Below are 25,832 nucleotides of genomic sequence, written 5' to 3'. Positions count from 1 at the left end.
TGACCAGAGCGAGTGAGCAAATAACAAAATTAAGTACATGGGTTTCAAAACACAAAAACCATGTGGGACCCGCAACACTCTGTCAAAATATTGACCATGAATGACAACCGTCATTCTGGTTTGCGTACAAAATTCCACTTCACACTCGCACACAAACGATGATGCCTCTCAAGTTGAGTCCAATCTGAGATGACAACTCAAATGAGCTATCACTGACCTGCATAGTGACAATCCTATCTTCGACTTGCACTTCTTTTGTCAAGCAATCTGCTCCAATGGTGGCCTTACATTGATTGCTCAACTTTTTATTAACATATTGATTCATCAGCGATGTCTTTCCAACCCTGCCAGGTCAACAGGGGAAATGAAATGTTCTCCAAGAGACGCATTCAAAAACAGAAAACAAAGCTCTGCATGCTCTAACCTACAAGTTTATGCCTACAGTGCACACACAAGGAGGGCGAACGTGATACCCGCTGTCACCTTCAACAAGGTGCGCTTGCGACCCGACATTGTAGCTTCACTTCTCCCCCTCCTTCTGCCCTTTACGTTCTTTCCTCCACCTTCACGTTTGCCCTTAAGTACTATCGAACCCAGAAAAGTACCAGTGAGAAAGCCACCCTCCTCGCCCTTCAAAATCAAACCCAACGCTGATTCTCAAATGAAATCCCCAAGACATGCAAGTCTTTGCCGACTTCCATAGAATTTTCCAACAATCAGACTCCTGAGAGCGGTCGACTTAGATCCGCGATCGCTTGGAGTTCCACATAGCTTTCGATGAAATGGAATTGGCTAACGATGAGAGTGAACACCATCTCGCGAATCGACACGAGCCCCTTCCTTCAAGAATTTTCTCGCACCCCAATTCCCTCAGCTTTGATTCTCTTCTAATCTCTGATTTGGCGCCTGTTGGTTCTCCCATATCTTGCGAATATTTGATAAATAATCTCTAGAACGGGTATGAGGATTCCTGAGCTTTCGAGGCCCCAGCTGTAATCAGGTTGGACTTCCACACTTTTGTTGACTGTCATAACACGATCCCATTGAAAGAGGAACGAGGGAATTTGAAAGGAAACAAGATCTGTGAAAGGTGAAGATTGTTTCGATGCCTGTACACATATCGAATTTCGCATCATCCACCCAACTACTTTCCATCTGCAAGAATGTTGTATTTGGTAAAAACAACACGGACGCGTTAAGAGGATTGTTAGAATTCTGAAACATTTGAGAAATTATAGACCAATATGATCTGCTATAAACTCTCAAAGCCGTGTTGAAGTGCAGCGGTACCAAACCCAGAATCACTTCATATGGATAAAAGAATGCTTAATTAAGATGAGAAGTTTCTACATCTAGAGTAGAAATGTTTACATTCGAGCCGAGATACAGGACGGACGAGTCCTAGTTTGGGTGCAGATCCTACAACTGCTGAACAATATTACGTTGGTCACTCCTCACTAGGATTGTCTACATGTCTCCTCTTGCATATGACTAGAGGGCTCCTCAAGAGAATGTGACGAGAAAAGCAGGTGCTGTTATTCTTTGCACAGAGATGTCAACTAACTCAAAAACCAGTTCCGCACATAATCAATTGGCCGCTCCAAGACTGGTGCAAAGCGATGAATCAAAGGATTGACTTTCGCGCCTATTCTTGACCAGATTTGATGATGATACAAAGAAGTGTTTGGTGCTCTATAGTAGAGCTTCAATAACTGAAAAGACATCCAGGCGCCACATATACAACTCGTAAGACAGAAACAAAGCCTTGAGACTCGACCAAAAACCAAAACTGTCCACTCATGAATTCAAAATTAAAAAGAACAGTTACAAAAGGCTTCCACGAGTATCCAACAACTTGGAACGTGTCACAACTATGAACATAGGGATTGAAAATAGTGGGTGCCAACCTGCCAGTAGATCAACGCTTGAACAATATTACGTTGAGGCCTGCATATAGTACACGACATTCCATTAGCAATTGTTCTGATAATAAATTAAAACATAACTAGAAGTTTTCAATTCAATATTAAGGATAAAGAAATCAATCATGTTTAAGTACCCTTCCTCATTAAAGAAGAACTGATCTCAGAAACAAGGACTGGACCATACTTTTCACCGCAGCAAAAATTCTCATTGAACAGAACTTTTGATTATATATCAGTTTTAAAGCCAAGGAGCTTACGTAAGTATCATAAAAATCAACTGGAAACCAATTCCAATCTCTGCATTGGCACTTATCATGTGCAACATTGTCCGGTTATTTGCCAGCAGGTCACAAGCCCTCTTAAGAAATCTCCTGTCATACACAACAAACATGATTTCACGTCAGCCAGGAGTAGAACTCGATAAAACCCTGCTCGTGATACAATGCAGCACAAAACTAATGATGAAGACTAGAAGATGGTTCAGACATGTTCGAACTTAAGAAAAGTACACTATCATCACAATGTTGACCACTCCTACCCCAACCAAGAGAGGGGAATAAATAAAATAAAATAAAATAAAGTACACATTTCCTTTTATTAATATAAACATAAGCATCAAGCTCCCTCCGATAAAACAAGTTTATAAATAAATAAAAATAAAAATAAATGAAAAAACATCCCAAAATTTCAAAACAAAAATAAAAATGTAAAAGACTACTTGTAAAGCTGCGTGTTGTTAAAATTTCCGCGCAAGAACATCACTGCTTGCTCCAAAGACCGGCAAAGAACAGGGATCACCGCAACTGCGTACACCAGGGATATTTGTGTAGGTCAGATACGATAAGTTAAAATCATTCAACTAAAAGTCCCCCAGTACACTGAATCTGTAAGCCTATTTAAAAACCAAGTCCGACAAATAAATAATAAAAATCACAAACTTGTCCTTTGAAATAAAGCAGAATTTTGAACCTCAGTACTACTCACATTTGTTTTTTCAAGTTGAACAAGTAACTAACTTATCTTGGAAAGAATTCCAATAGCTTTTCTAAATTAAGACATTGAACACATCGATGTGGTAACCGGTAACCTAGATAATTTCTTACAGCTACGAGTTACCACCTCAATCCATATACATGCACTCTCTCAACACATAGACTCTTTTACACCTCATTTGTATCACCACAGAGAAATCCTACTTAGAAGCAAGTTATTGTATGCCTTAATGACCAGCCAATGCTTGTTTAATACAAGCCTTCACTTTTATCGATCATATACATCAAGCAATGAGGGGGATAAACAAGGGAATATTGGGAAGATAGGAATACTTACACTTGACGGGGTACATGGACGAGAAAAATATAACAGAGAACATAAATGACAAGAAATCTTTGGAAGGAACAATAATCTGCATCCACTGCTGCAGTGCTTCTAAAGTCCAGGCACGGGGTCTCTGTACACACGTACAAAAACCTCACCTTTCGTAAGATAAAATCAGACTACGATGTGTACAAACTATATATCATGACCCAAAAAAAAAGAAAAAGAAAACGTGGTGGAAATACGACCTCTAAATTGAATCATTCTAAACCTTAAACTACTCTAATAAATAGTCATGACAGAAAATTTCGTTCATCCTTAACAACATCAATGTCACAATTTGATGAAGAGCTGAACTAACGACAAAAATCCTGGAGCAAATAGCATCCAAAGTAAACGCAGAACACATGCAATTTTTTCTGTCTTGACTTTGATAAGTTAAGTATCGCACTGCAATGTGTTACACTGTCTCCTAATCTGCTGATGTTTTTTCATGTGAACGCATCAAAATTTATCATGAAAGCTTGAGGTCTGAAAAAATTGACTATACCCGATGGTTTAGGTAAAGAGAGTGAGCACACGCAACAGCAGAGCCTGCTAATGAGAAGCGGTATCCTCGATCAGAAATACCTCGCGGTGAAAATGGAAACATAGCCAGAATAGCCATTACCGCAACCTGCAGTGGATCACAAAACGTTAGTTCGTCGTAATCAAACAGGGATGGATTCTCTCAACATTAAGGAACATGTTCATCGTATTCAGAGCCTTATCAAATTAGAAGATCCATCCTCACACGAGTTGTTAAGGCTGATACATGCATATATTTATAGAGCCAATGTTCTCACAGTTTTACAGATCCCTGGTTGGCAGAAGAAAGCAATGCAATCCAAATAAAACGTACCCATGCATTGTTGAGAAACTGAAAAGATTTCTGGTCAAGTTGAAGAGTGCCATCAGCTCTAGGTGCAGCGCGTGGAGGAGGTCGTGGCGGGATGTTCTCAGCCGCGCTGCGAGCTACGATCATAATGCATAATTGTTAGATCTCATCACGTAAGTGTGCTCTTTTCAGTTTCTGAACATGCCAACAACACATTTCACTCCTAAAACTGTGAACCAAACACCTATTGAGACAATGTATAAACAAAAAATGGTTTGGGTGCAAAACTATTCCCTCGGGATTACAATAAATTAGTCTCAAACATGGATCTTTCATGAAATTCCCGAACCTTAGACATGTTATTCCATTTTCATATTAATTAATTCCTTAGAAGTTATTGTGAGCAAACTAAAAAATATTAAAGTTTATAATAAGAAGTATTAAAAAAATCAGCGAACATGTGATAGTTGAAACAACTACGTAACAGTGTCCTCGAAAAACTTAGAGAATACGAATCCCCCGTCTTCGATCATAAAAATATGAAGCGCACCTGTGCTTGCCCCTGCAGCAGCTGGACGTTGATGAACCGATATATTTGGACCAGACGGAAATGCAGAACTAGCTGAGGAGCTGTTTTTCACGCTTGAAAGAGAGTCCACTTCAAGCTCTGGATCCTGTACCAGCGAATAAATCTTATCAGTTACCTTGGGCGATGCTCAAATTGTAGATACGACTTACAACGCCCAAAATTTGAAATCCTATCAACTAGAAGCCTGACATAGCATGTCAAAAATGGCCCCGGACCTTGGAACGTGCTTTGATTAATCAAAAACCACTACAAAAGCTTGGAAACTAATCAACACATTCATAATTATATTTTCAAATTTCCAACCTCGACATTCTTCAAGTAGTCAAGTCTTCTATTTAAAATAAATATAAAATAAAATGAAATGCTACATGAAAAGACGAAAAGCATCGAATAGAATAAATGCAATCAAAGCCAATAAGTGTTCTCTATGCAACTTTTCTTCGATTGACCCTCGATCCCTCACAAAAACACTTGCAGAGCCTAAACTTCTAACTCCTGATCAATAAAAATAAAAATAAATAAATAAATAAAATCAACAAACAAAGAGTGTGGTATTCCTCAGCATCCTTCAGACCGCCATGAAAATAAGCACTCAAAGGGAAGTGCACGTACGATGTACCGCTGGTAAAATTTGAGCTGGTAGTGACGCCGGACTTCAGGCCGGGCACTCATTTGTGGCGGAATCAGCACATTGTTCCAGTAATTAGACCACCGGGAATCACTGTCAAAGTCGTACGCCTCCGCCGCTGCGCGCTTCTCCACCTGGTTTGCTCCCACCATAGCTGTCCCACACACTATCCTCCGATGTCCGTTTATAAAGATGCAGTTTACATTGAGACAGACAAAGGCAAAATTGACACTTCCTCCGCACTTGAAAACTGAAACACAGGCAAAACGGAAACCACACTGGAAGCCAACCCTAATGGAGTTGCGTAGGCTCGTCGCATAGAACCTTCACGACAGTTCTGGAGAACGTACACCAGAACCTGTCTTGTCCTTCTCTGGATGGTTCCTCTGGAGATGTCGGATGAATATGTGGAATTCGTCTCCTTCCTCACTTGGACGTGCCTATAACTGTGTCGATGGTCCGTCCACCGTAGCTCAGCGAGATTCCGCATGACTTACTCACATAGTCTTTGGTGATTGCCCATTTTTACGTTTAACTGTGTTTTTCTGTATTAAATAGTTTCTAGTGACACGATTTATTTATTTAAGTTACATTTTGTTTTTATGAGAATACCACATTTTGAATTCGATTGATATGCTTAATTGGAGCTAGAAACATAACTTGATAATTATCTAACGTCACCTCTAATTTTTGCTTTCCACTGATACAGTACACACAAGTTTTTCATAGATAATAGAATAGTTTTTGCAAATCTGTGGCCATGGTCAGGACCTTCGGATTGATAAACCCATGCAATCCCAAGAGTCATGGACGTGTGAGAATTCCAAATCCAGCTTCCCAGTCGAGGATTGATGGTTCGTCTTGGGATCTCCGTCAACGATGGCGAATAACAACTCCAAGGAACCCATGTAGAGGTGGTTAAGTTTTCTTGCGTTGGGGGGAGGGGGGGGGGGGGGTAACCCGTTTCAGCACCGAGAGAATGCCAATGGCGTGCGTGCAGTGTGATCAGATGGACAAGCGATCAGTGGAGGATCTAGACGAATTGTGAAGCGACGTTGCGTCCACGGTGTTCTGGGAGAAGAAATGGCCAACTCAGAAGGGGATGCTGCTCTCTGAAGATGTTGATATTTGCAGTCGGCGCGTTGCTGTTGAGGCACAGTCCTCGATCATGGTGTGCAATTGTTTAACCATGAGCACTTGGAGCAAACGTGGGTCTTGAAATCAGTTGTTGCCTTGATTTTAACTCTTTGCTGCTGGTTTTGTACATGATAGTGGTACAAGTGTCTCCCAGAAGTGCAACGAAAGCATATATACTTTGTTCTTTCACTTACATCAGCAGTAGAGTAAAAGTGAATTATGAGTTAGGACGTTTTGTAACGTGCAAAGAAGCTCAACCTTGTACCGTTTGGTTTCTTACTTTAAATAACTTTCAAAAAATGAATGAAAAGAAAAAGAAGAAAAAGTGTGAAATCAATCAAAGGATTAAGTCAGCGCTTGAAGCAAAGTTTTAACTTCACACCACCAACTCCAGCTCTCAAGTCTCGCACCTGCCAAACGCGTTCCAGCACTCGTTTATATTTCCGCATGATTTTAACACCAGTGCCGATTCAAAGTTTGTAGATTAGCTCATTGGTCTTTGTGGCAAACAACTTAAGCAACACTTGAGAATGTCGTGCTCCATAAAAGCAGCTCATTTATTTCTCTTTCTAGTGAGATATTACCAGGTGGCTCAAAAGAGAACAAATCTTTTGACACCGTTGTTTGTGCAAGGAGGAGAAAGTTCTATTCATATATATATATATATATATATATATATATATATCCTCTTCATACCATATCGTCGAGGAAAATGGATTGAAAAGTCATAGTGTAAACTGATTTTGGAGAAGGCTATATGCACGATGCGTAAGTGACAACCTTTCGATTCATATAGAAAACATATGAAAACCAGCCTGCTGTAAAAATTGTAACAATAATATATACTTCCTGCAAAACTCTCCGCTAAGTTCTTATTCGATTGCTCTAAGATGATTTTAAAATCTTCTACAACACATACATTACAGCAGGAATAAATGAAATAAACCAAACCTTTTGTACCCTAGCGGAGCATGTCTGTTCACAAAAATAGACTACGCGCTTGCTTTTCCTAGCTAAAACTAAGTTCGTCAGGAGATCAAAGAATGAGGTAAGGGGCTAAACTGTACACTCCAAGAAGTGAGGATATCACCATACAGAAGAACGACAGGAAGGTAAAAGCTACAGAGGCTTGTGCATGTGAGCAAAAGCTTGTGATTTTTCCGTCTATGCATCCATTCCCATAGGCGTCAGTAACTCCTCCGCGATTGATTATCAGAGCAACTGAAGCTCCAGCAGCGCCTGCGGCCATAAGGAGGAATGCAGACAACTGCGAAAACGAGGACATCATTCCACACTCAATACAACAATAGTTGAACAATTGGTTAATTATTAAGCAAGAGTAACTCTAAAAAAATTGAAACGCAGAAAAAGGGGAGGACAATTCACCTGATCGCATCCGAATGTGATGAACAAGTAGATCTTCTTAGGAGTGCTTCCAGACACCAGAAGCAGGACGCTCATGATGATTTGCCCAATAGTGTAAAAGACTACAAGCACGTTTACTGCCAGTACAAAACTGTAGAAATCCCAAAAAGTTAAGACACGAAGTTATTCAATGCTTCGAGTAGAGTCTAGCATTTGAAGACAACATTCAAGGTTGAGATTGTTAGAATTCAGCAGCATTAATGTGTTGCATTCAGTGACAATTCCTACTCAAGCCCCAAACCAAAAATCTGTAGGAATAAAAGCACGCAGGAGATGATCCTCAAGTCTACGCTGTACAAAAGACCTATCGTATGATGCTAGGAGTTGCGGCAGAAAAATAACCAAGCCAACGGGTCCACCCAGGGCAACTAATTATTTTCCTGCGGAGTCAGACAACTCGCATTCTAAGAATGTTGCGAATCCTCACTACTCCTGATCCCATGCTAACCCCTCAAATTCTACAATCTAAACACTCGTGCTAAGAATGCGGCTTCCCGATGCTGACTGATCCGCAGAACTAGTTTTCATGAGTCATAAGTGGAGACCAGAATTCTCACCTGTACGAGGTGAAGGTACTATAAACCGCACCGTTTTGGTCCGCAGATGCCATCAAGCTAAAGGCAATCACACTGAGAACGAACTCCGCAACCCGCAGTCCCAAGCTGAAAGCTGACATGTGGTTAATGTTCTTCTTAACGGCCTGAAACGCGGGGCTTGGGGTTTGAGTATAGTGCCCTCCTTCGGGAACGACTGCGGCGCTACTCGCACCTGGAGCCCCTTGCTCCATCGCGTCCTGAATCTTACCCCCTCCCGGCGCAGAATCCTGCGCTACTGTGGACATTGCTCCTCGTCCCAAACCCCCGCCCTTCTCTGATTCAGATTGAGCCCACAAATCCTCTCAAACACGTCGTCGTGTCCCCGTGAAGCAAGCTATTCGAAACACAACCACAAAACCACTACCAACCCGAAGTCCAAAAATAGCTCCGGAGTAGTTCAAAAACTGCTCCTGGTTCAACTGCTCGGTGAAATGTCTCACAGAACCTGAATTCGGCAGCAGACGACAGTGACGAATTTCACGGATCCTGAACAGGGCGCATTCATCTCCTAATCAATGTCGCGATGATGGATCACTCACGCACAGGCAAAGCGACGTTGACACCCCCAACACGCAGTAACGGGAGACAAATCCAGAAGACGGGGATGAGAAGGATCCAGATCCAAAGAGAGGAAGGGCAAGTCCCCTGCGTCGCAACTCCAAATCTCAACTGTTGAGAGTTGTGAGTATTGAGTTACGATGAGATCCAGTGATTGGGCTTCCTCGTTGGGCCCGCATTCCACCGACACCGCGTGCCATGACGCGGGGGCCACTCCTCTTCGACGTCAGCCTTGTTGGGTTGGTTTGCCTCGGGAAGGGGGAGGGGGTGGGTTTGGAACATTCACTATGGTATTCATCTGGGACCCTCCCTATTCGTCCGGAATGTCCCAAAACTATATCATTCCATGCAAGAAAGTGGATTCTATCTTTGGGTCGAAAAATAACATCAACTAGGTTGTTGGACTTTCTAATTTTAGACGTGGAATTTCAACATTTTTTTAGTAGACATGTGGCTTTGTGAGTGAATGATAAAAACCTGTAAACCTAATTCACACATTGATATCGGACATAGTAGCAAGAATTGATTGTTTCTTAACGTTACTTAATGGAATTGGCAAATTCATTACAATTTCATAACCATGACAGTATATGGCATTTGATTTAAGTATTGATGTGGCAATGTACCAATATTCATGTATATTACAAATCACAATAATATCACTTCAAAACATGAACACAACGTTGTAGTATTGAGAATTCATGATTCTTATTTATTTTAAAAAAGGTTATCTTATTTTTGCTTTTTAATTTTATTTTGTGGTTGCTAGTGCTATATGCAGTTCAACAGTATATTCTGAGCACTAGCAAAATGCCGCCATTTCACATACCTCACACACTATTTGAATATAAAGAAGCCATATTCACATACATACACACTTACAACTCTATCAAACACTACAGTTTACCACAATTGCTAGCCTATCTCCGTCGTCCCTCACACCAGCTTCCGAAGAAGCCTTGACAGACAATTGGGCACTCAACATAGGTTTCTACAAACAATAGCAAACTAAAGAGATTACAAACTTTTAAATTTATTCCTAAAAGAAACACCTGACTCCAGAGTTGTCCAACGTTACATCTGGCTATCCCCAGCAAATGAATAATTACGCCTTCGCAATGTTGGCTGCGACTCAAAAGGCTGCTGCAAATACAGTTTTGTTGGATCGGATGGGTCGATATACCTGCACAAATTATGTGTGAGTAATACCCATAACGTGTCTACGCAACAAATTGATTTCAGTGGGAAAAGAATAAAATACGCTTCAATGAAATCATGAAAAAAGACGGGACTTGTTTTGAACAGGTAGGAAAAGACGTGCCTTGGTTGACGACCATCAATATTATTTTCAGACCAAAAAAATTTTGCAAAAAGTATTGTTACACCAACAACAAATAAACCAACATATTTTTTAAGAAAATCCTCTAGCGATGAGCAGGAGACTGAGAGCCATAACAGTGCATTTGTTCCTTTATGTGCAAAGAAAGAGGTCACCAAATCCATCCAAATTGTGATATTTAGACTTACGCGTGTCGCATCATTTCATCAACTGGCGCTGGTGCAGCGGGCATAGGATCGATAGGTGGAGCAGAGGGTTGCGATTGCGGTTCGTCCACCATCCTTTGAGCTGCCCTAACACTCTTAATCAGATTCATAAAAAGAGGAATGAAAGTACCCGTTCCACCTTCCTTGAAATTAATTTTGAATGAATGTGGACTATATAAAGCTCTGTTGGCTCCCTCTGGAATCACCTGATAGAATACATACATTTTTAGTGCTGGATAACACAAGGAAACACCCTTGACACCTAACATCAAAAATTTGGCATCCATGACATCAAGGTTCACGCGGTGAAAACTCTACATGTGCAAATCCGTGCCAACGTGATCAACACAAAGGAAGCACGTACCGGATGGACTTTGCCAGCAAGATTGTTGCAAAAAAAGATGGGTTGATTAAATTTTTCTTCATGAATATAGACCTGCATAACAAAAATGATCAAATCTCTAGCATCCTTGTTGAGAAGATGAACTTAAGTATTTAACTTATAAAGCTTCATCCCTCTATCACAACTAACTGAATAGGTCAAAGAGAATCAAACACCAGAACTTCAACAGCATGTGCTCAAATTACTGAAAAAATAATCTAAACTCTGCGGATTTCATTGTAATGGACTCAACTCAGTCTGCTAATATGCTTTTGAATTTGCTATCTATCACATCGATGATTTATGCCTAGAATTTGGCAGTTCCTACTGAAAATCGTTGCATACATTCAAATAAAAAAGGTGACAGGAAAAAAAATACACAGCCAAAGAAGATGAATATTGACATACCAGAGGCATATCAAAAGCTTGAACATTATCCACGGGCTTGTCAAGTACACAAACAATGCGATAGTTCGACAAATAAGCTGCTCCCCTTCCTGAAACTTTACTTCCAGGAGCCCTGCATTTACATTTCCAAGGATTTAATTTCGTGCAGTGATACCTCAGAACAGTCATGAATACACAATACTCAAAAATAGTTTGACACAGCATACCGTCCCGATATCTACTTCCATGCTGTAGAACAAAGTAAGGAAAAAAAATTCTAAAACACCGTCTCCTAAGGAAAAGCAATTACAATGCATTAATTCCCGATATTAAAATAAAGCTAGGATCAGGATCCAGACAATCCGATAACAGAAAACTTTTGAAAGAAGTAAAACGTAGGCGCGCACTCTGCAACTTTGTCGACTTCGAAATTCACAGCGTCTCGCCGCAGTACAAACAATTCATCAACAAATGGCACAGGCGTGCCATTGTCGTAGAGCTGCGGATTCAACGCCATCTTCCCTTAATCCCTGTTCGCCTACTGCTCTCTTGACTAAGTTACAGAATCGGGGGCTCGATATGTGAACGACTTCCGATCAAACCCTGAAAATCACATAAACTAAAATTTGAGATCCACAAGAAAAATCGAGTTCCAACCTCACCAATTGCACCAAACCCAAAGAATTATGCACCAAACGCAAAACCAATCAACCGCACAACCATCCTAGAAAGATGATACAAATTCCAAAATCTGCCCCGGCTTGGGATCAACACAAATTGCACCAACATCCACTACTATACAAGAAAATGTTAACGAAAGTCTCATCCCCTAAGCAACTCACCTCAAATCTGCACATAAACCCAGCCGCATAATCCACAGAGACGCAGACACCTGCTGCTACAGCGAAATGAACACCCTCATCCGTAACCCTACATCTTGGATTTTCAACACCACACCTAAAAACCAACAGCTCCTAGCAACCCTCAGAATTCGAAGTCCAAGGATCTACCGACCACGAATTCGAGGGCAAACTTACGAAATAAGCAACAGGAAACAAGCAAACAACACTCAAGGCGCTGACAGTGCAGCTTAAGCAAACGCTGCTCACCCACGCTTTCACGCTGAATAAAAAATATCCTTTCAACCAGCACAAATCCCAAAAGTAAATACCGCGACACTTCAGAAAAAAGGATCATGTAGTGCACAGAACACTCAAAAAAATCACAAGCTCGCGAGGATTGCCAAAACCCAATTGCCACACGACCCTCGTCCAATTCACACACCCTAAGAGAACAATGTCAGAAATTAGAAGAAATCCGCTGAAATCAGCACAGGATTCAGAGACTAACGTATCCTAGAAGTGATGCACGCACTGTGACGCCAGAATGAGGAGAGTCCACACATGAATATACATAAATGTGGTGGGGATTGTTGGTCGGTGTCAGAAATGCCCCACCGTCAAAGCTCCGAACGCAACCTGCGAAGAGAGACAGAGAAGTGCCTGAAGAAGCTTCTTCTTCTTCACCCTGTTATCATCCATCCACCCGTCCATCTTCCTCACACCATCCACGCTTCATACATCCAGAAGCTTCTTTTCCTTCATTCATCAAGTGTTTTGTGAACTGCCCTGAGTGTGTGTTGTGAAGGCCCTCAGTTTCGCAACGGCCATCAGAGCTGGGCTGATGCTGGCTGGTAACTTTGGAGAGTGTGGGGGTTTTGGGACAGAGTTTTTCGTTACTACTGTTGTCTCTGGATTCCTATTCTTCTTCTTCTTCTTCTTCTTCTTCTGACAATTCATATGGCGTCTACGGGGTGAGATGGTGAACCACGCGAGGAATTCTAACTGTCTAAGAAAATAGGGTTAGGGTTCAGGGTTTAAGGATTTGAGAATGTGGGTGTGAATTAGGATTGCTGGAGTTTTGCAGGGAATTCCATAGGGTTTTGGAGTGGTTTCTAGGGAGTTCTAGTTTAGAAACCTTTGAGGCATTCAGGAGCTGTTTCTGAGAACCGAGTTTTAGGGGTTGGTGAGCATGAATTTTTGGGAGATTGAATTATCTGAGAGACTAGTATCTTGTTGAAATGATGTCGGGTTTTGTTTTTTGGTGGCTTGAATCCGAGATTTGAACAAGTTTTGTGGTTGCTAATAATTGGCTTCATCGTTTATTTAGATCGTCTCGAATTTGTGTTAAAAATTTGCCGCGGCATGTGACTGAGGAGCGGCTGAGGGAGCACTTTGCGGCGAAAGGGGAGGTTACGGATGCAAAAATTATTAGGACTCGGTTAGTTGCGGAATTGGTTACGGCAGCTTTCTAGTCTCTTTTTGTTTCAGTCGCCTACGGTTTCATCATTGTGCGCCTACGATTTTTCTCATTGAGGGTGCAATGCCTATTGATGCAGGGATGGAAGGACGCGGCAGTTTGGTTTTGTTGGATACCGTACTGAGGAGGAAGCAAAGGATGCTGCAAAGTATTTCCATCGCTCTTTTTTTGATACCAGCAGACTCACATGCGAGGTCTGTCAATTGTATCCTTAATTTTTCGTGGTACTACTTTTAGAATTTGTGATGTGTTGCAAGTACTTCTTTGGACTATGACAGACATTTTGGTAAGTGTATGTTGTCTCCAAAGGCTACACGTTTACATGTTTCACAAGTTTGTTTTAATTTTTCTCTGAGCTCTTGGTAGTCTTGTTAAGTCTCCGTTTGATTTCACAGTTGGCACAAGCAGTTGGGGATCCAAATCTCCCGAGGCCGTGGAGCAGACATTCGGAGGGAAGTTCAAAATTCAAGCCCAAAAGCGATGACGTTGTGGAGAATCCAACGACCTCTGCGAAAGATACTGGAAAGTTCAAGAAAAATCAGGATTTCAGAAGTAAAACAGCTGACAGTGAACTTGAAAATGATCCTCAGCTGCAAGAGTTTTTGGAAGTAATGCAACCTCGGAGCAAATCAAAATTATGGGCAAATGATACGAAGATTGCTTCTAATGGATCCGATTCAGCATCAAAGCATGGTAAACAGAAACAGGGTAGCAAGAAAGAAAAGAAAGCCAGTGTAGAGATGAAGACCGTGGAAACTTTCTCCAGGCGAGTTCCAATAAACAAGGGTAAAGGAGTTGAGAAGCTGACTCAAATGCATGTTCGATTTGATGATAGTGATTCCGAAGAAAGTGATGAAGACGAACTGTACGAGGAGGCTCCTGTGTTGGATAATACTGAGAGTCGGGAAGGAGCTGCAGACAAAGAAGATGTCGATGAGGATGGCGTTAATCCTATTCAAGATCCAGTCCTGAAAGATGAAACTTTGACAGACTTGGATTACCTGAAAAGTCGTACAAAAAGTGGTGCATGGAGTGATGATGATGACGATGATGATGCTAGTGACAAAGACGCGGCGTTGGATGACGCAAATGACCTTACCACTTCTTCTAAAGAAGACGATGATGAAGACGGGGAAGAGGAAGACGAGAGTGAAGTAGAAGACGAAGAGATGAACGACGCGGCTGATAACGTTGTAATCGCTGAGATTGATAGGGACGATGGTAAAAATGGCTTGGACCATATTGAACAATCTGCTGAGGGCGACGCACATGTAGCGCCAGTTTTGGCTGAAGAGCAAGAAAGCGTTTCCGAAACTGGTCGACTCTTTGTCCGTAATCTTCCGTATACAGCAACGTAAGTCATCTTGTTGCAAAGTACTACGTTCTCCACTTTCCTTGTACTGCCCATACGATTGAGTAATCTCTTAGTGATAGTATCTGGGCTCCGATTATTGCAACCATCAAATATCCTTCTTCCAAGCTAGTTCTAGTGCTATGTTTTCACATGCTGTGGTTTTCTCATTTAGCTCTGGCTTCCTTACGAAGAGGTTGAGATTGAAGAGGTTGCCTTATTTCTCATTTTTTGTGTTAATAATTATTACCTGCGTGGCCCTATTTCAGGGAAGAAGAACTAGCTGAACTCTTTGGCAAGTTCGGGGAGCTCTCAGAAGTGCATTTGGTATTAGATAAAACAACTAAACGATCGAAGGCAATGGCGTTTGTTCTGTATATGATTCCTGAATGTGCCGTAAGGTATTGTATTGCTTGCCTTGCGCCCTCTTTTATGAAAGGCAGTGGTATTTCTAAATTTAAAGAGTGTTTATACCTAGTCTGATTGAAGCATTTTTGTACTCATTCACTGATTTCTGTTCATTTTAGTTTTTGAATTTCGCGAATTTTGCATTGTTGATCACAGCTGCAGTCATCATTGGGTTTGATTGCCAAGTTCTATAATTTCTTTTTCACAGATTGATGTTTTTACCTCTTTTGTTTCGTTAATTTTCGTTTTTGTTTCATTTGGGAGTTCAGAGCAATGGAGCAGCTGGATAAATCCATCTTTCAAGGGCGATTAATTCACATACTGCCCGCCAGGCGACCTCCTCCTCCTCCAGAGACAGAAAAGTATGCAGATTCATCGTACTTTTTGCGTTGGTTAACGCATACAATTGTAGTTCACAGTGTTTTAGAGTGTTTTTAAGTGGCTATCGAGAGCTATGCGTGTAAGTTCTAGACTTTGGATGTACACGGTCGATCGGGTTCATCTGGTGTTGTGTTTTTTGGATAACATAGATCGTGTTTACGCGTGGTTTGCAGATAGCAGTGCTTACATTTGGAGATTTCTTCTTATATTTTGTATGCATGTATGAATTGGTTCAGTTTCCTGGGTTTTTTTTCGGATAAAAGCGAGATTTTCTCTTAGCATGATTTTCGCCCAGAGCACAGTGTGCAGATACTCAACACCTAGTCGTAATGGAAATCGTACGGGTATCAGTGTTCTTACACTTGAGAATTGGTTATTTGGTGTGAAATCAGGACTACTAGCATGGGACCTGGATCTACAAAGTTTAAGCAAGAGAAAGAATCTCAGAGAAAAGCAGCAGAGCTCAGTGGAAACACAAAGGCGTGGAACCCCCTATTCATGCGTCCAGACACGGTAATTGTACCGTTTATCATGTTTTGCTATAATATAATGCTGCAGTAACTGTATCATATTAAGGCAATGTGGTGCCTCTCAATGTCTTCTGAATTTTGCGCTCTTTTTCCTTTTCGAATCAAATCGTTTTGCAGTCTTCTTACCTATATGTTGTGACACTTACTGTCTGGCAGATAGCCGAGAATGTTGCTCGACAATACAATATGACTAAAAGCGAGTTTCTAGATCCCAATGCAGACGACTTAGCAGTTCGAATGGCATTGGGAGAAACCCACATCATAGCGGAGACAAAACGGGCACTTAGTGATGAGGGCGTAAACGTTGAGGTCCTGGAAGATGTTGCATCAGGAAAGGAGATAAAAGTGACTCGCAGTTCGACTGTAATTTTAGTGAAGAATTTGCCATTTTCAACAACTGAAGACGAATTGGTTTCCATGTTTGGGGTCTTTGGTAGTATTGCGAGAGTAATTCTTCCTCCTACAAAAACGCTAGCACTGGTAAATTCTTGATTCAGAGTATCCTCCCTTTGTAACTTGGACAGTTGAATTGCCCGTCTTCTTTTAGAAACTACGAGTCTTTTTTAATTTTTAATGCATTGTCTCAGTTTTGCACATGAATCACCTCAATTGTCATTCATGAGCCATATGGTATTCTTAATATAGGTGGAATATCTGGAAGCTGCAGAGGCCCGTCGTGCATTCAAGGGTTTGGCTTACAAGCGGTTTAAGTACGTATTGCCGCGTGCCTCCATGTCTTTGAAATTTCAAGTTTTGTTGATTTTCCAAGTACTATTAGCTTCTTTCAACTTTTTGACTTTACATCCTGGCTTATGCAGCTAAATGATGGTTGGTGACTTATTTCTTTTCCTTTCAGTTGCAGCTTTAGAGCAAACCGGATTTTTTTTCCCTCGTTTAATTTGAAAAAGATTTTTCTTCTTTATTGCTCTTGGATGGAGTCTAATTGTTGGTATGTTCAGGCATGTGCCATTGTACCTGGAGTGGGCACCTGTGAACTTGCTAACTGGAGTTAAAAAGTCGAGAGTCTTCACGGGTGCAGAGAAAACGAAGGGGGCTGTTGGGGACAAACTGTTACAGCGAGTCGCTGTGGAGACTCAAGTGGCAGCACTTACTGAAGACGACGATGTCGATCAGGCCCGATCTCTTTTTGTTAAGAACTTAAATTTTTCAACTACGGAGGTTTCTTTGAAGAAGCATTTTGATCAGAAAATCACTCAGGGATCTGTCCGAAGTGTCACGGTAAGGTTCTATTTAATAAAGTTCTTGGTTCAAACTCTTCTATGTTGTCAGATGTGGTTTTGCTTTATGAAGGAAGAATTTAATTGCTGCAATTTTATTAAAGAGAGAATATTTTCTTAAGAATGTCTTTTATACAGGTTTTGGCCTTTGTACTTTTAATGCAGTCATCAACTTTGGTTTCTTATTGTGGGGAACCAGTCGCATATATTTACAAGAGTAGTGGGTTTGTGCATGCAGATCAAGAAAAAACAATCAAAATCAGGGAAGCCACTTTCTATGGGCTTTGGATTTATCGAGTTTGATAGTGTGGACACTGCAAAAATGGTCTGCCAGAATCTACAGGTACCAAGCGGGCCATATCTGAGCAGGGCTCGCCTATACTCTTATATTTCAGGCTATTGTGTTTGTACAAGAATGTACGTCACTAAGGAATGGTTCAATTGAACCACAAGATTTTTAATGTTGAATATATATTCTTGGTGCATGCAGGGTACTGTACTAGAAGGCCACGCTTTGATTCTACAACTAAGCCATAATTCTAAGAAGGCTTGTGGTAGTGATTCCAAGACATCTGCAACGAAGGGTAAGGCAGAAAGTAAGGAAAGCTCGACAAAGATTATCGTTAGAAATGTGGCCTTCGAAGCAACGAGGAAGGATCTTCAACAAATATTTAATCCTTTTGGCCAGGCGAGAGAACTGAACTTCTTTGTATCATGTATTCATTGCAGACAGTCCTATGTTCTACTGTCTGAAAGGTTAATTGTTAAAGAGCAGCTTCAGTAAAGCATGTCTGGAATGAAAATGCTTAAATTAAATCAGTACAACTTAATGACACTTTTATTGCATTTTTATAACGAAGAACATGTTTGGTCTTTGATTTTGGACATATGTTTTACTGAAAAAGGAGCATGTTTCATTTTAAGCAGATCAAGAGCATTAGGTTGCCGAAGAAGTTCGATGGTAATCACCGGGGTTTTGCATTTGTGGAGTTCTTAACGAAAAAGGAGGCACAAAATGCTTTTGAAGCTCTTCAGAATACCCATTTGTATGGTCGGCATATGGTACTTTTTCTTTCTTCACTACACCCTTAAGCAAGAGTACCTTTGAGCTGGTTATTCCTGTCTAATCTGCGTTACACTTTCTTTGCATAGTCCGAAAATGTAATTTTCGAGTTTTTGTTCAGGTACTGGAGAGAGCTAAAGAGGGAGAAAGCCTGGAGGAGCTTCGTGCTCGCACTGCTTCTCAATTTTCTGAAGCTAACAATGATGGAAGAGCAGCGAAGAGGAGAAAGCAGGCAGAAATGGATGATTCTCAGATGTCTTTTGGTCGCTTCACAGAGTAGTTCCTCCTTGCATGTACTATTATTTTCGAAATTTAATTAGTTACAAATAGTTGGGCGTGTCTTAATAGGTTCATAATCTAAAATTTGCGCGATCAGTGGGATGAAATGCATGAAAATGGACGATTCACGGATCAGAGCGTCACATCTGCTAACGAAGACGGTACTATCTTAGACGGTAGATATGTTGTGTTACTAAGATAGCACATTTTAGACGGTAGATATGTTGTGGCCTTTAGAAGTACATCCATTTTAGACGGTAGATATGTTGTGTTACTAAGATAGCACATTTTATACAAAATGTGCTATCTTCCAACATATCTACCGTCTAAGATAGGTGGTTGATCACTTGCATTTGCCTTGGAGTTTGACAGAAGTTGACAAAGGATACTCCTGGCGGGAACTACTTTGAACATCACTAGTGACATCTAAGTGAGAATTCAAACCCCATTTATTTGGTTGCTAAATCCATTAACAAAATCACAGACGTTTCTACAATTTCCTATGCCCATACAACCTGTAATGCTTTTAGCCATAGCAATGTCATTCATCAATCCATCAATGATATCATACTAAAGCTAAGTGAAACCTGTACTTTATGTAAAGAATAAATTGGATGTACACAAAATCCTATGGTTTACACGTCCTACATCTGGAAGTGCTAGCAAGGAGTACGATGACGAAACCCAAGAAGAGCTGCAGATGGCAAAAATATGTGAAAATGTTTGGTTAATATTCATGAACGCATCAATACCACTTCAAAAATAAAATTTGCTTCTAGAATATATCTATCAAGCACAGAAACACAACTACGTAGGGCATTCTTGTAAGATGATATTGTGACATTGTTCATAGACAAACATAAGCTTTTGAATTTCACATCAGACAAAAGAATCGAAACAGAACATGATGTTTCAAAAATTACCACATTTTCTACAATAACAACGTGCAAAATTCTCTTTGCACACTGATGCGTCTCTACACATTTCATGTTCAGGAATACTTCCACAAGCTAGACTTGATTATTTTGTGCTGTATCAAAGCCGCCATTATAAACACAATTCAATATACATGAAGAGCTTCTAAGCTGGTTTGGACATTAGCCACACATTGCTGCTTGAGAAGCCCATACTGACAGCAGGAACCCGAATGAGGTGAAGCAGTTTTTCCACACAAAGAAAGGTTAACAAATGAGATTACGAAGTGTACGTGGAACGCACAGATTTGTGATTGATGACTGTAGAGCCCAGTCTTAATACAAATCAACCTCAATAAAAAATTGATAAATTATTGTCAACTTCTAGGTGAAGTCAGATACACCAGATGGGTCGACTTATGAGAAATATCAAACTTTCGTTCCGAGTATCAGTCTACCCTGGTTATATATTCATACCGCAGTCAGCATTCAAACCTGTGGGGAGGCGACAACTATGTAGTCTTCAGTCTCTACGCGGTGTGGGAAGAGCCTCTCAAGACGAGGGAGGAAAGGATGCCATGTTCGAGCTGGCTGAGTTCTGCCTGATAGGATTGTTTGCAGTTAACTAAAAGGTACACTTATGTCTCCATTTTGTAAGCATTACAGGGAGAGTAGCTAAGCCAGCTAGCTGCACTATTGCCAAATGAACCTCACCACCAAAGAATCGTACGATGCATCTCCCAATATGCCTTATCACTCGTCGACATAATTTTTGATAGGTGCGTGGAGTCTTTGTTTGGAATTTTTGGCCGCCTCAGCCATCATTTGAAACGGATTAGCACCATTCCCAACATCGAATGTTGCTTTGATGCGCACCTTCTTAGCTTTACCTCGATCATACTCCTCATCCCTGAGGTGCAGATGGAAATTCACAAGTTAATCAAATATGATTCAAAATTAGAAACATATAATTCCGATGTATGACGCCACCTTAAGGAGGTTTTATCCATAGAAGAGTGAGCGTACCATGCATCCCGTTCGGGTACGACTGTCTTGTGCATCCGTAACAGTCTGTCTACATCCTTCAGAGACCCATTTTCATTAGCCTCCACCTCGCCCCATCTGGGAACTGCACATATGAATTTCCACATCAGGCCCATTCATCAGCTCTCACGGATCCCAACAACTTCAACCATATCAAGACATCAGACGAAAGCCTTCTACGTACCCTCAAAATCGTACAAGCCGTTTGGCTGCAAACGAGTTGAGCTCTTCGGAGAAGAAACAGCTCCTTTTAAACACCCATCAACTGGGTTTGACACGCCCAATCCATTGCACTTCGATTTCTTCGATGAATCAGGACTTGAATGCTGCAGTGCTGCGGTGCTCTTTCTGCTACCATCTTTTGTCGGCACGTCCAATCCAGTCTTACCAGGATCCCCAGTTGCAACTGTAGCTGGAGCACTTCCACCCAAGTCTTCTGCTTGACAAGATCCATCTGCTTGCAATCTTTCCCTCAACACGGTGACGTCGTCAGATTCGGATTTGTTTGCGTGGCCATTGGACTTACCACCATGCGATGAAGAAGCCCCCGAGTATATAAGACCGTTGGTCTTGGCAGATGTGGAGACAACTGCAGTCATTTCATCACTGCTGCGTGACTCTTCTCGATGATCGACCAACTTTTGCCTCTTGGAAAATCCGCCATCTCCAGGAGTACAGCAGAGTCGTTTGGATATCTTATCATTAGAGCTCAAGCCATTCGGCATCCCCTCGCAGTGACCGTTTTCAACCTGGCCTCGAACCTTTTTACAGGCTGATCTTTTTCGGTCTCTTTGAACAGGAAGAGCTCTAGCCATAAAATAACGCCTAGTATGGGGCATTGCATACAAAAGACGCATGTAAGAGTGAGATGTACAACTGTTGAGGGGCTTAGTATATTCATTCCAATCTTCGTCCTCATCTTCACCACTGGTACTGCAGTCAATATCCTCATCTTCCTGATTCTTGAATTCTTCTGCTGAACTAAGTTTGTCAGACACCGCAGTTGCAACATCCGCGTTTCCAGTAGATGGTGCAGAGGCCTCGAGGCCATTGCTGTGAATCTCTTTCACTAAGTTCTCCACAGCAGCTAAACCGTTCACATTCGCTTTGAGGACATCTTTTTTCTCAATAGAAGCGATCTTGGTCAACTTCTCGGTAGCGTTGTCTGTTTTCATCTTAACATCAAGACTGTTGTTTGTCGTGATTGGACCATAAGTATCAATGGCAATATTCTTAGCAACATTCGTCGTGTCAGCTGTGTTTGATTCGGAAGGGATCTGACATGATAAAAAAAAACATTAAGAAAGAGACGCAAAATCAGGAGAGCACTAAGAGAACACAGCTGCTCTCATGTATGGAAACAAACACTTGAACAACATCACTAAATATATAAGTAGATTAGAGGCAGCTACCTGTGAATTGCCCGCTGGTTTAACAGACGGGAGATTAGCATTTGGAGCCGCAGGTAGCCCAGAATCAGGTGCTACCTGAGCAATTCCATTAGTGCGATTAAGAGAACCATCGGCGTTCCCTGCGTTTGACCCTCGATGGGTGCTGTTATTATCAAGATCGTCGGCACTCGAATCGTCAGCAACCTCGGCGGCACCGTCTGACAGCAACTTTTTGAAAGCAGGCAGCGTACTCTGTAGACGTTGATCCGTAACAACGGACGAACGAGTCGGCGAATCGCGAATGTAAAAAAGAATATATGCTTTCTGATCCAGTACAGATTTTTCGCTCACTTGTTTCACCTGAAATATTGCATTATACATTGAACGTAAGATCAGTCTCAGAACCATGAGAACTATCCAGCTGCAACGTAACATATTGAAAAATCCAAGGTGCGGGAAAAAAAAGCAAGTAGACTTCACAAATGTACCCGACTGTCATCAAGCGCATGCCACATGTCGCCCTTAGTTCGCACAAAACAGTAGTAATGCCCCGAGTGGGTAGACCAACCAGCGTGCACCAATACGGCATAGAGCGAGTATTTCGCATCAGTTGCCTGCAATATTAACATGGTCATAATTATCAGCCCTTTCTAAGATCACAACGAAATTCTGAGAATTCATAACTTGAAAACTGAGCATACCTGTGGGTTGCTAATGTAAGGTTTCAAATCCAACGTACGCCCAAACTCGATCTTCTTGTCAATCTTTCCTCCGGAACTTCCTGTACTACTAAACCGCTTGAACTGAATCGTTAGGATGTTCGGTGGCTTATCAATGGTAAATTGCTTCAATGCGCGAACCTTCTTGTTACAGTGGCTACAGTGGTACTTGTTATCTCCTTCCAGTGCCTCAACCGCAGTGAAGCGATTTAGTGCCTTCGTGAGTGAGTCGGCTCTTACAATCTCCAGGCTTAAGTCGAGCAGAGGATCATAAGTGTTCGAACATGTCAAGCAGACAGTACACTTCACCTGCAATGACAATGCCGACTATCAGCCCAGCATTTCAACATACTTTAAATGTCTCATCTGCAGGAGAGAAAACAATTACAGCAAGAAGAGACGGAGACGGAAAAATAAACCATACACAGAGGAGAAAAACTACCTGACTCCGCAGTCGACCTCCAAAAATCTTGTGAATGAGACTTCTTTCTTGCGAGACAGCGGAATTGGATTTGACCCCAGGAGGCAAGCAACAGTTGTGCAGGCCCTCAATGAGACAGCGCAAATACTCGTGGGCATCTTCCTGCCTCCACATGCGAAAACTCTTGGAAATGCATCTCAAGTTCTTCACTAGAGTCGAAGGAGAGACCGCACCGCCAGATGAAGCCAAGGCTTGGCGAACATGCTCTTGCAATGCGCACATGGCACAGAATCCTGCAGCACGGCCTTCAAGGGGGGAGATTTGTTATCAGTCAGACACCCAAACAACCCAATTTCTTTGAAGAAGGCGCCAGAAACTACATCAAACTAACATATGCTCCAACAGCACACAATCGACACGACATGCGTAAACTAACATACACCCCCTACCATAAAAATACGGCTTCTCAGAACATCTAAATCCAGATTACTTCTACAACTAAACACTCAAAAACAATCGCCTCTAATGTACTCGAGAATACATACGATGTCGAAAAACTGGAGACTACTGCATCTTCAGTTCTGTAGCTTACAGGTAGCTTTGTGCTGCCCACTGTCGAGATATCCAGCAAGTGGCGGAGTGTATGTGAGGCACTGAAGCACCGAGTTCAGGAAACAAGTATTACCCAAATTTGATAGGCCCGCACCCTGCATATTCCCATCCAGAAACGAACGCTTATCAGAAGAGTGTGTCATATGTTAGCCACATCAAGGTATCAATTCCGAGAAGAGAGAGGTAACCACGAAAAAACCTAAGACATTGGCATTGTGAGGCATCAACATCACTCCCATCAGAATCTCCACAAAATCCGAGAAAGACGTACAATCCTCGGAGCAGGCGTCCAGGAGAGGGGCTCGTGAATGGGAGGCGAGGCGGCAGTAGGGCATGCCCGGTTGTTACTCTTAGCAGCCATGACAGAATTCAGAGGACGAGGTAGTGACGATGACGAGGGATGTTGGTAGGGCAAGAGCATGCCCTGATCCTTGTTCAAAGCGGGTCGGAAATTCACGCGGCGAGGAGCAGCTCCAGCACTCGCCAACCACGGGCCGCTCTGCGAGGCGGCATCAGCACCCATCCGGTGTTTCTTCTCCAAAATCCCTGCACTTCCGTTCCTGGGCCTCGCCGCCTCCACCTCCACCGCCGCCGCCCCCATCTCCCTCCCCTAACCTCGATCGATCGCTGCGTCCCTCCCTCCCTCTAATCCACACACTCACAACCAGCATGAACTTTCTTCCCCCACCATGAATCCGGCTCTCAAACGCCGCGCCCTTCACCAACCGCTCCCTCTCCACCCACAATCGAAACCCGCACTCTGTGCGCCCCAATGCAGCCCCCGCTCTGGCCTCTGCACCGTTCGGCACAACTAGGGTACCGTTGGAGAGCGGCTGAGAAGCAGCATCTTCAGAATCGCAGCCTCGAGAGCGACGATGATCGCAGCGTCATCAGTTGGATGCCAGATATCCTCCCTTGGAGAGTCGCTTCCCTGAGGCGGCGGGGTGAGAGCCACACCCCTCGACTAGGGGTCCATAGAGGTTTTGGGTTCTGCCTCCCCCCTGATACCTACCCACGTCGCCGTCTCGGATGATACCCTCCTACTATTCATATACCCTTCATTCAACTGATCCCCGTTTTTGAGATTGACACCCGCCTCGTTCCTCCAACTTGACGCCGCGGCCTGCAATGGATGAAGCCATCGATGGATGAATAACTAAATGATTTTGAGTGGCCAACTTGACTCCTCCCCGTGCTTGTTGCAACCCACTTAAGTTATTTATTATACAAAAGATGTTCAAGGATTATATCTAAATCTTGTGTTAGGATGTAAAAGTTCACCAAAATTTTCATATATCTGTATTATCCTGACTCACACACCATTTTTGAAATGTAATTTTTTTGGAAAGGATCCAAAATGCCCAAAAATAAATCTTATTCTTTGTTAATATTCACGTGTGATGTTATTGTAGTTAATATAATTTCAATTACAATAATTAAGTGGTATTTATCATGATATAAATATTTAATATAGTATCAAATTTTAATTACTCTGAAAAATTTTAAATTGAATACTATACAAATATCAGAATGTGTGTCTAATATATTTATATTTCACAATGAAAATATATAAAAATAATAATAATGATAATAATAATAAATTAATTAAAAACTAAGTCACATTCGGATTTTGAAAGTTGATAAATCTTAAAAGTCACCTGTATACTTTAAAATTTTATCATATGATAAACTTTTATATATATTTAATTTTACAAGTTTTGTTTTAATATATATAATACATGTTGACTTTGATTAATTAATATATATAATACATGTTGAGAAAGCATGAAGAGTTG

At 41.7% G+C, this 25,832-nt stretch overlaps 5 protein-coding genes across 16 annotated transcripts; 1 reads left to right on the top strand and 4 right to left on the bottom strand.

Annotated features, from left to right (window-relative positions):
- Window positions 1-1,311: 1,311 nt before the first annotated feature.
- LOC112284949 (uncharacterized) lies at window positions 1,312-5,599 on the bottom strand. The gene is made up of 9 exons (XM_024525353.3): window positions 5,321-5,599; window positions 4,670-4,793; window positions 4,144-4,256; window positions 3,793-3,918; window positions 3,255-3,375; window positions 2,644-2,728; window positions 2,183-2,296; window positions 1,908-1,947; window positions 1,312-1,712 (listed from the first exon to the last, which is right to left on the bottom strand). The coding sequence occupies exons 1-9, from the start codon at window positions 5,486-5,488 to the stop codon at window positions 1,560-1,562; spliced, it is 1,044 nt and encodes a 347-aa protein (XP_024381121.1). The 5' UTR covers window positions 5,489-5,599; the 3' UTR covers window positions 1,312-1,559.
- Window positions 5,600-7,242: 1,643 nt separating this feature from the next.
- LOC112284950 (CASP-like protein UU5) lies at window positions 7,243-9,165 on the bottom strand. Its single transcript, XM_024525354.3, has 3 exons — window positions 8,456-9,165; window positions 7,860-7,989; window positions 7,243-7,740 (listed from the first exon to the last, which is right to left on the bottom strand). Exons 1-3 carry the CDS (start codon window positions 8,737-8,739, stop codon window positions 7,510-7,512), a joined length of 645 nt encoding a protein of 214 aa, XP_024381122.1. The 5' UTR covers window positions 8,740-9,165; the 3' UTR covers window positions 7,243-7,509.
- A 576-nt stretch (window positions 9,166-9,741) lies between these two features.
- LOC112284952 (uncharacterized) lies at window positions 9,742-12,846 on the bottom strand. Of its 12 annotated transcripts, none has more exons than XM_024525355.3 (7): window positions 12,717-12,846; window positions 12,209-12,323; window positions 11,774-11,969; window positions 11,388-11,499; window positions 10,962-11,033; window positions 10,580-10,803; window positions 9,742-10,235 (listed from the first exon to the last, which is right to left on the bottom strand). In XM_024525355.3, the coding sequence occupies exons 3-7, from the start codon at window positions 11,881-11,883 to the stop codon at window positions 10,127-10,129; spliced, it is 627 nt and encodes a 208-aa protein (XP_024381123.1). In that variant the 5' UTR covers window positions 11,884-11,969; window positions 12,209-12,323; window positions 12,717-12,846; the 3' UTR covers window positions 9,742-10,126. The 12 variants fall into 12 exon arrangements, with proteins under 12 accessions (XP_024381123.1, XP_024381126.1, XP_024381130.1 ...); XM_024525358.2 differs by having other exon boundaries at window positions 12,209-12,261; XM_024525362.3 differs by having other exon boundaries at window positions 12,209-12,258.
- A 167-nt stretch (window positions 12,847-13,013) lies between these two features.
- On the top strand, window positions 13,014-18,985 carry LOC112284948 (uncharacterized). Its single transcript, XM_024525352.3, has 14 exons — window positions 13,014-13,179; window positions 13,536-13,646; window positions 13,765-13,879; window positions 14,081-15,039; window positions 15,306-15,437; window positions 15,714-15,806; window positions 16,218-16,338; window positions 16,512-16,835; window positions 17,001-17,065; window positions 17,315-17,594; window positions 17,832-17,936; window positions 18,084-18,281; window positions 18,521-18,655; window positions 18,778-18,985. The coding sequence occupies exons 1-14, from the start codon at window positions 13,166-13,168 to the stop codon at window positions 18,934-18,936; spliced, it is 2,811 nt and encodes a 936-aa protein (XP_024381120.1). The 5' UTR covers window positions 13,014-13,165; the 3' UTR covers window positions 18,937-18,985.
- Window positions 18,986-20,129: 1,144 nt separating this feature from the next.
- Window positions 20,130-25,005, bottom strand: LOC112284947 (uncharacterized). The gene is made up of 9 exons (XM_024525351.3): window positions 24,308-25,005; window positions 24,017-24,131; window positions 23,446-23,729; window positions 22,986-23,312; window positions 22,773-22,898; window positions 22,306-22,644; window positions 21,078-22,170; window positions 20,876-20,978; window positions 20,130-20,759 (listed from the first exon to the last, which is right to left on the bottom strand). The coding sequence occupies exons 1-9, from the start codon at window positions 24,635-24,637 to the stop codon at window positions 20,603-20,605; spliced, it is 2,874 nt and encodes a 957-aa protein (XP_024381119.1). The 5' UTR covers window positions 24,638-25,005; the 3' UTR covers window positions 20,130-20,602.
- Window positions 25,006-25,832: the final 827 nt, after the last annotated feature.

This window comes from Physcomitrium patens, chromosome 7 (assembly GCF_059467195.1).
Source record: "Physcomitrium patens ecotype Gransden chromosome 7, ASM5946719v1, whole genome shotgun sequence".
In the NCBI taxonomy this organism is placed as follows: domain Eukaryota; kingdom Viridiplantae; phylum Streptophyta; class Bryopsida; order Funariales; family Funariaceae; genus Physcomitrium; species Physcomitrium patens.
Note: the sequence above shows the minus strand (reverse complement) of the source record. Positions and strands in the feature narration are given on the sequence as shown.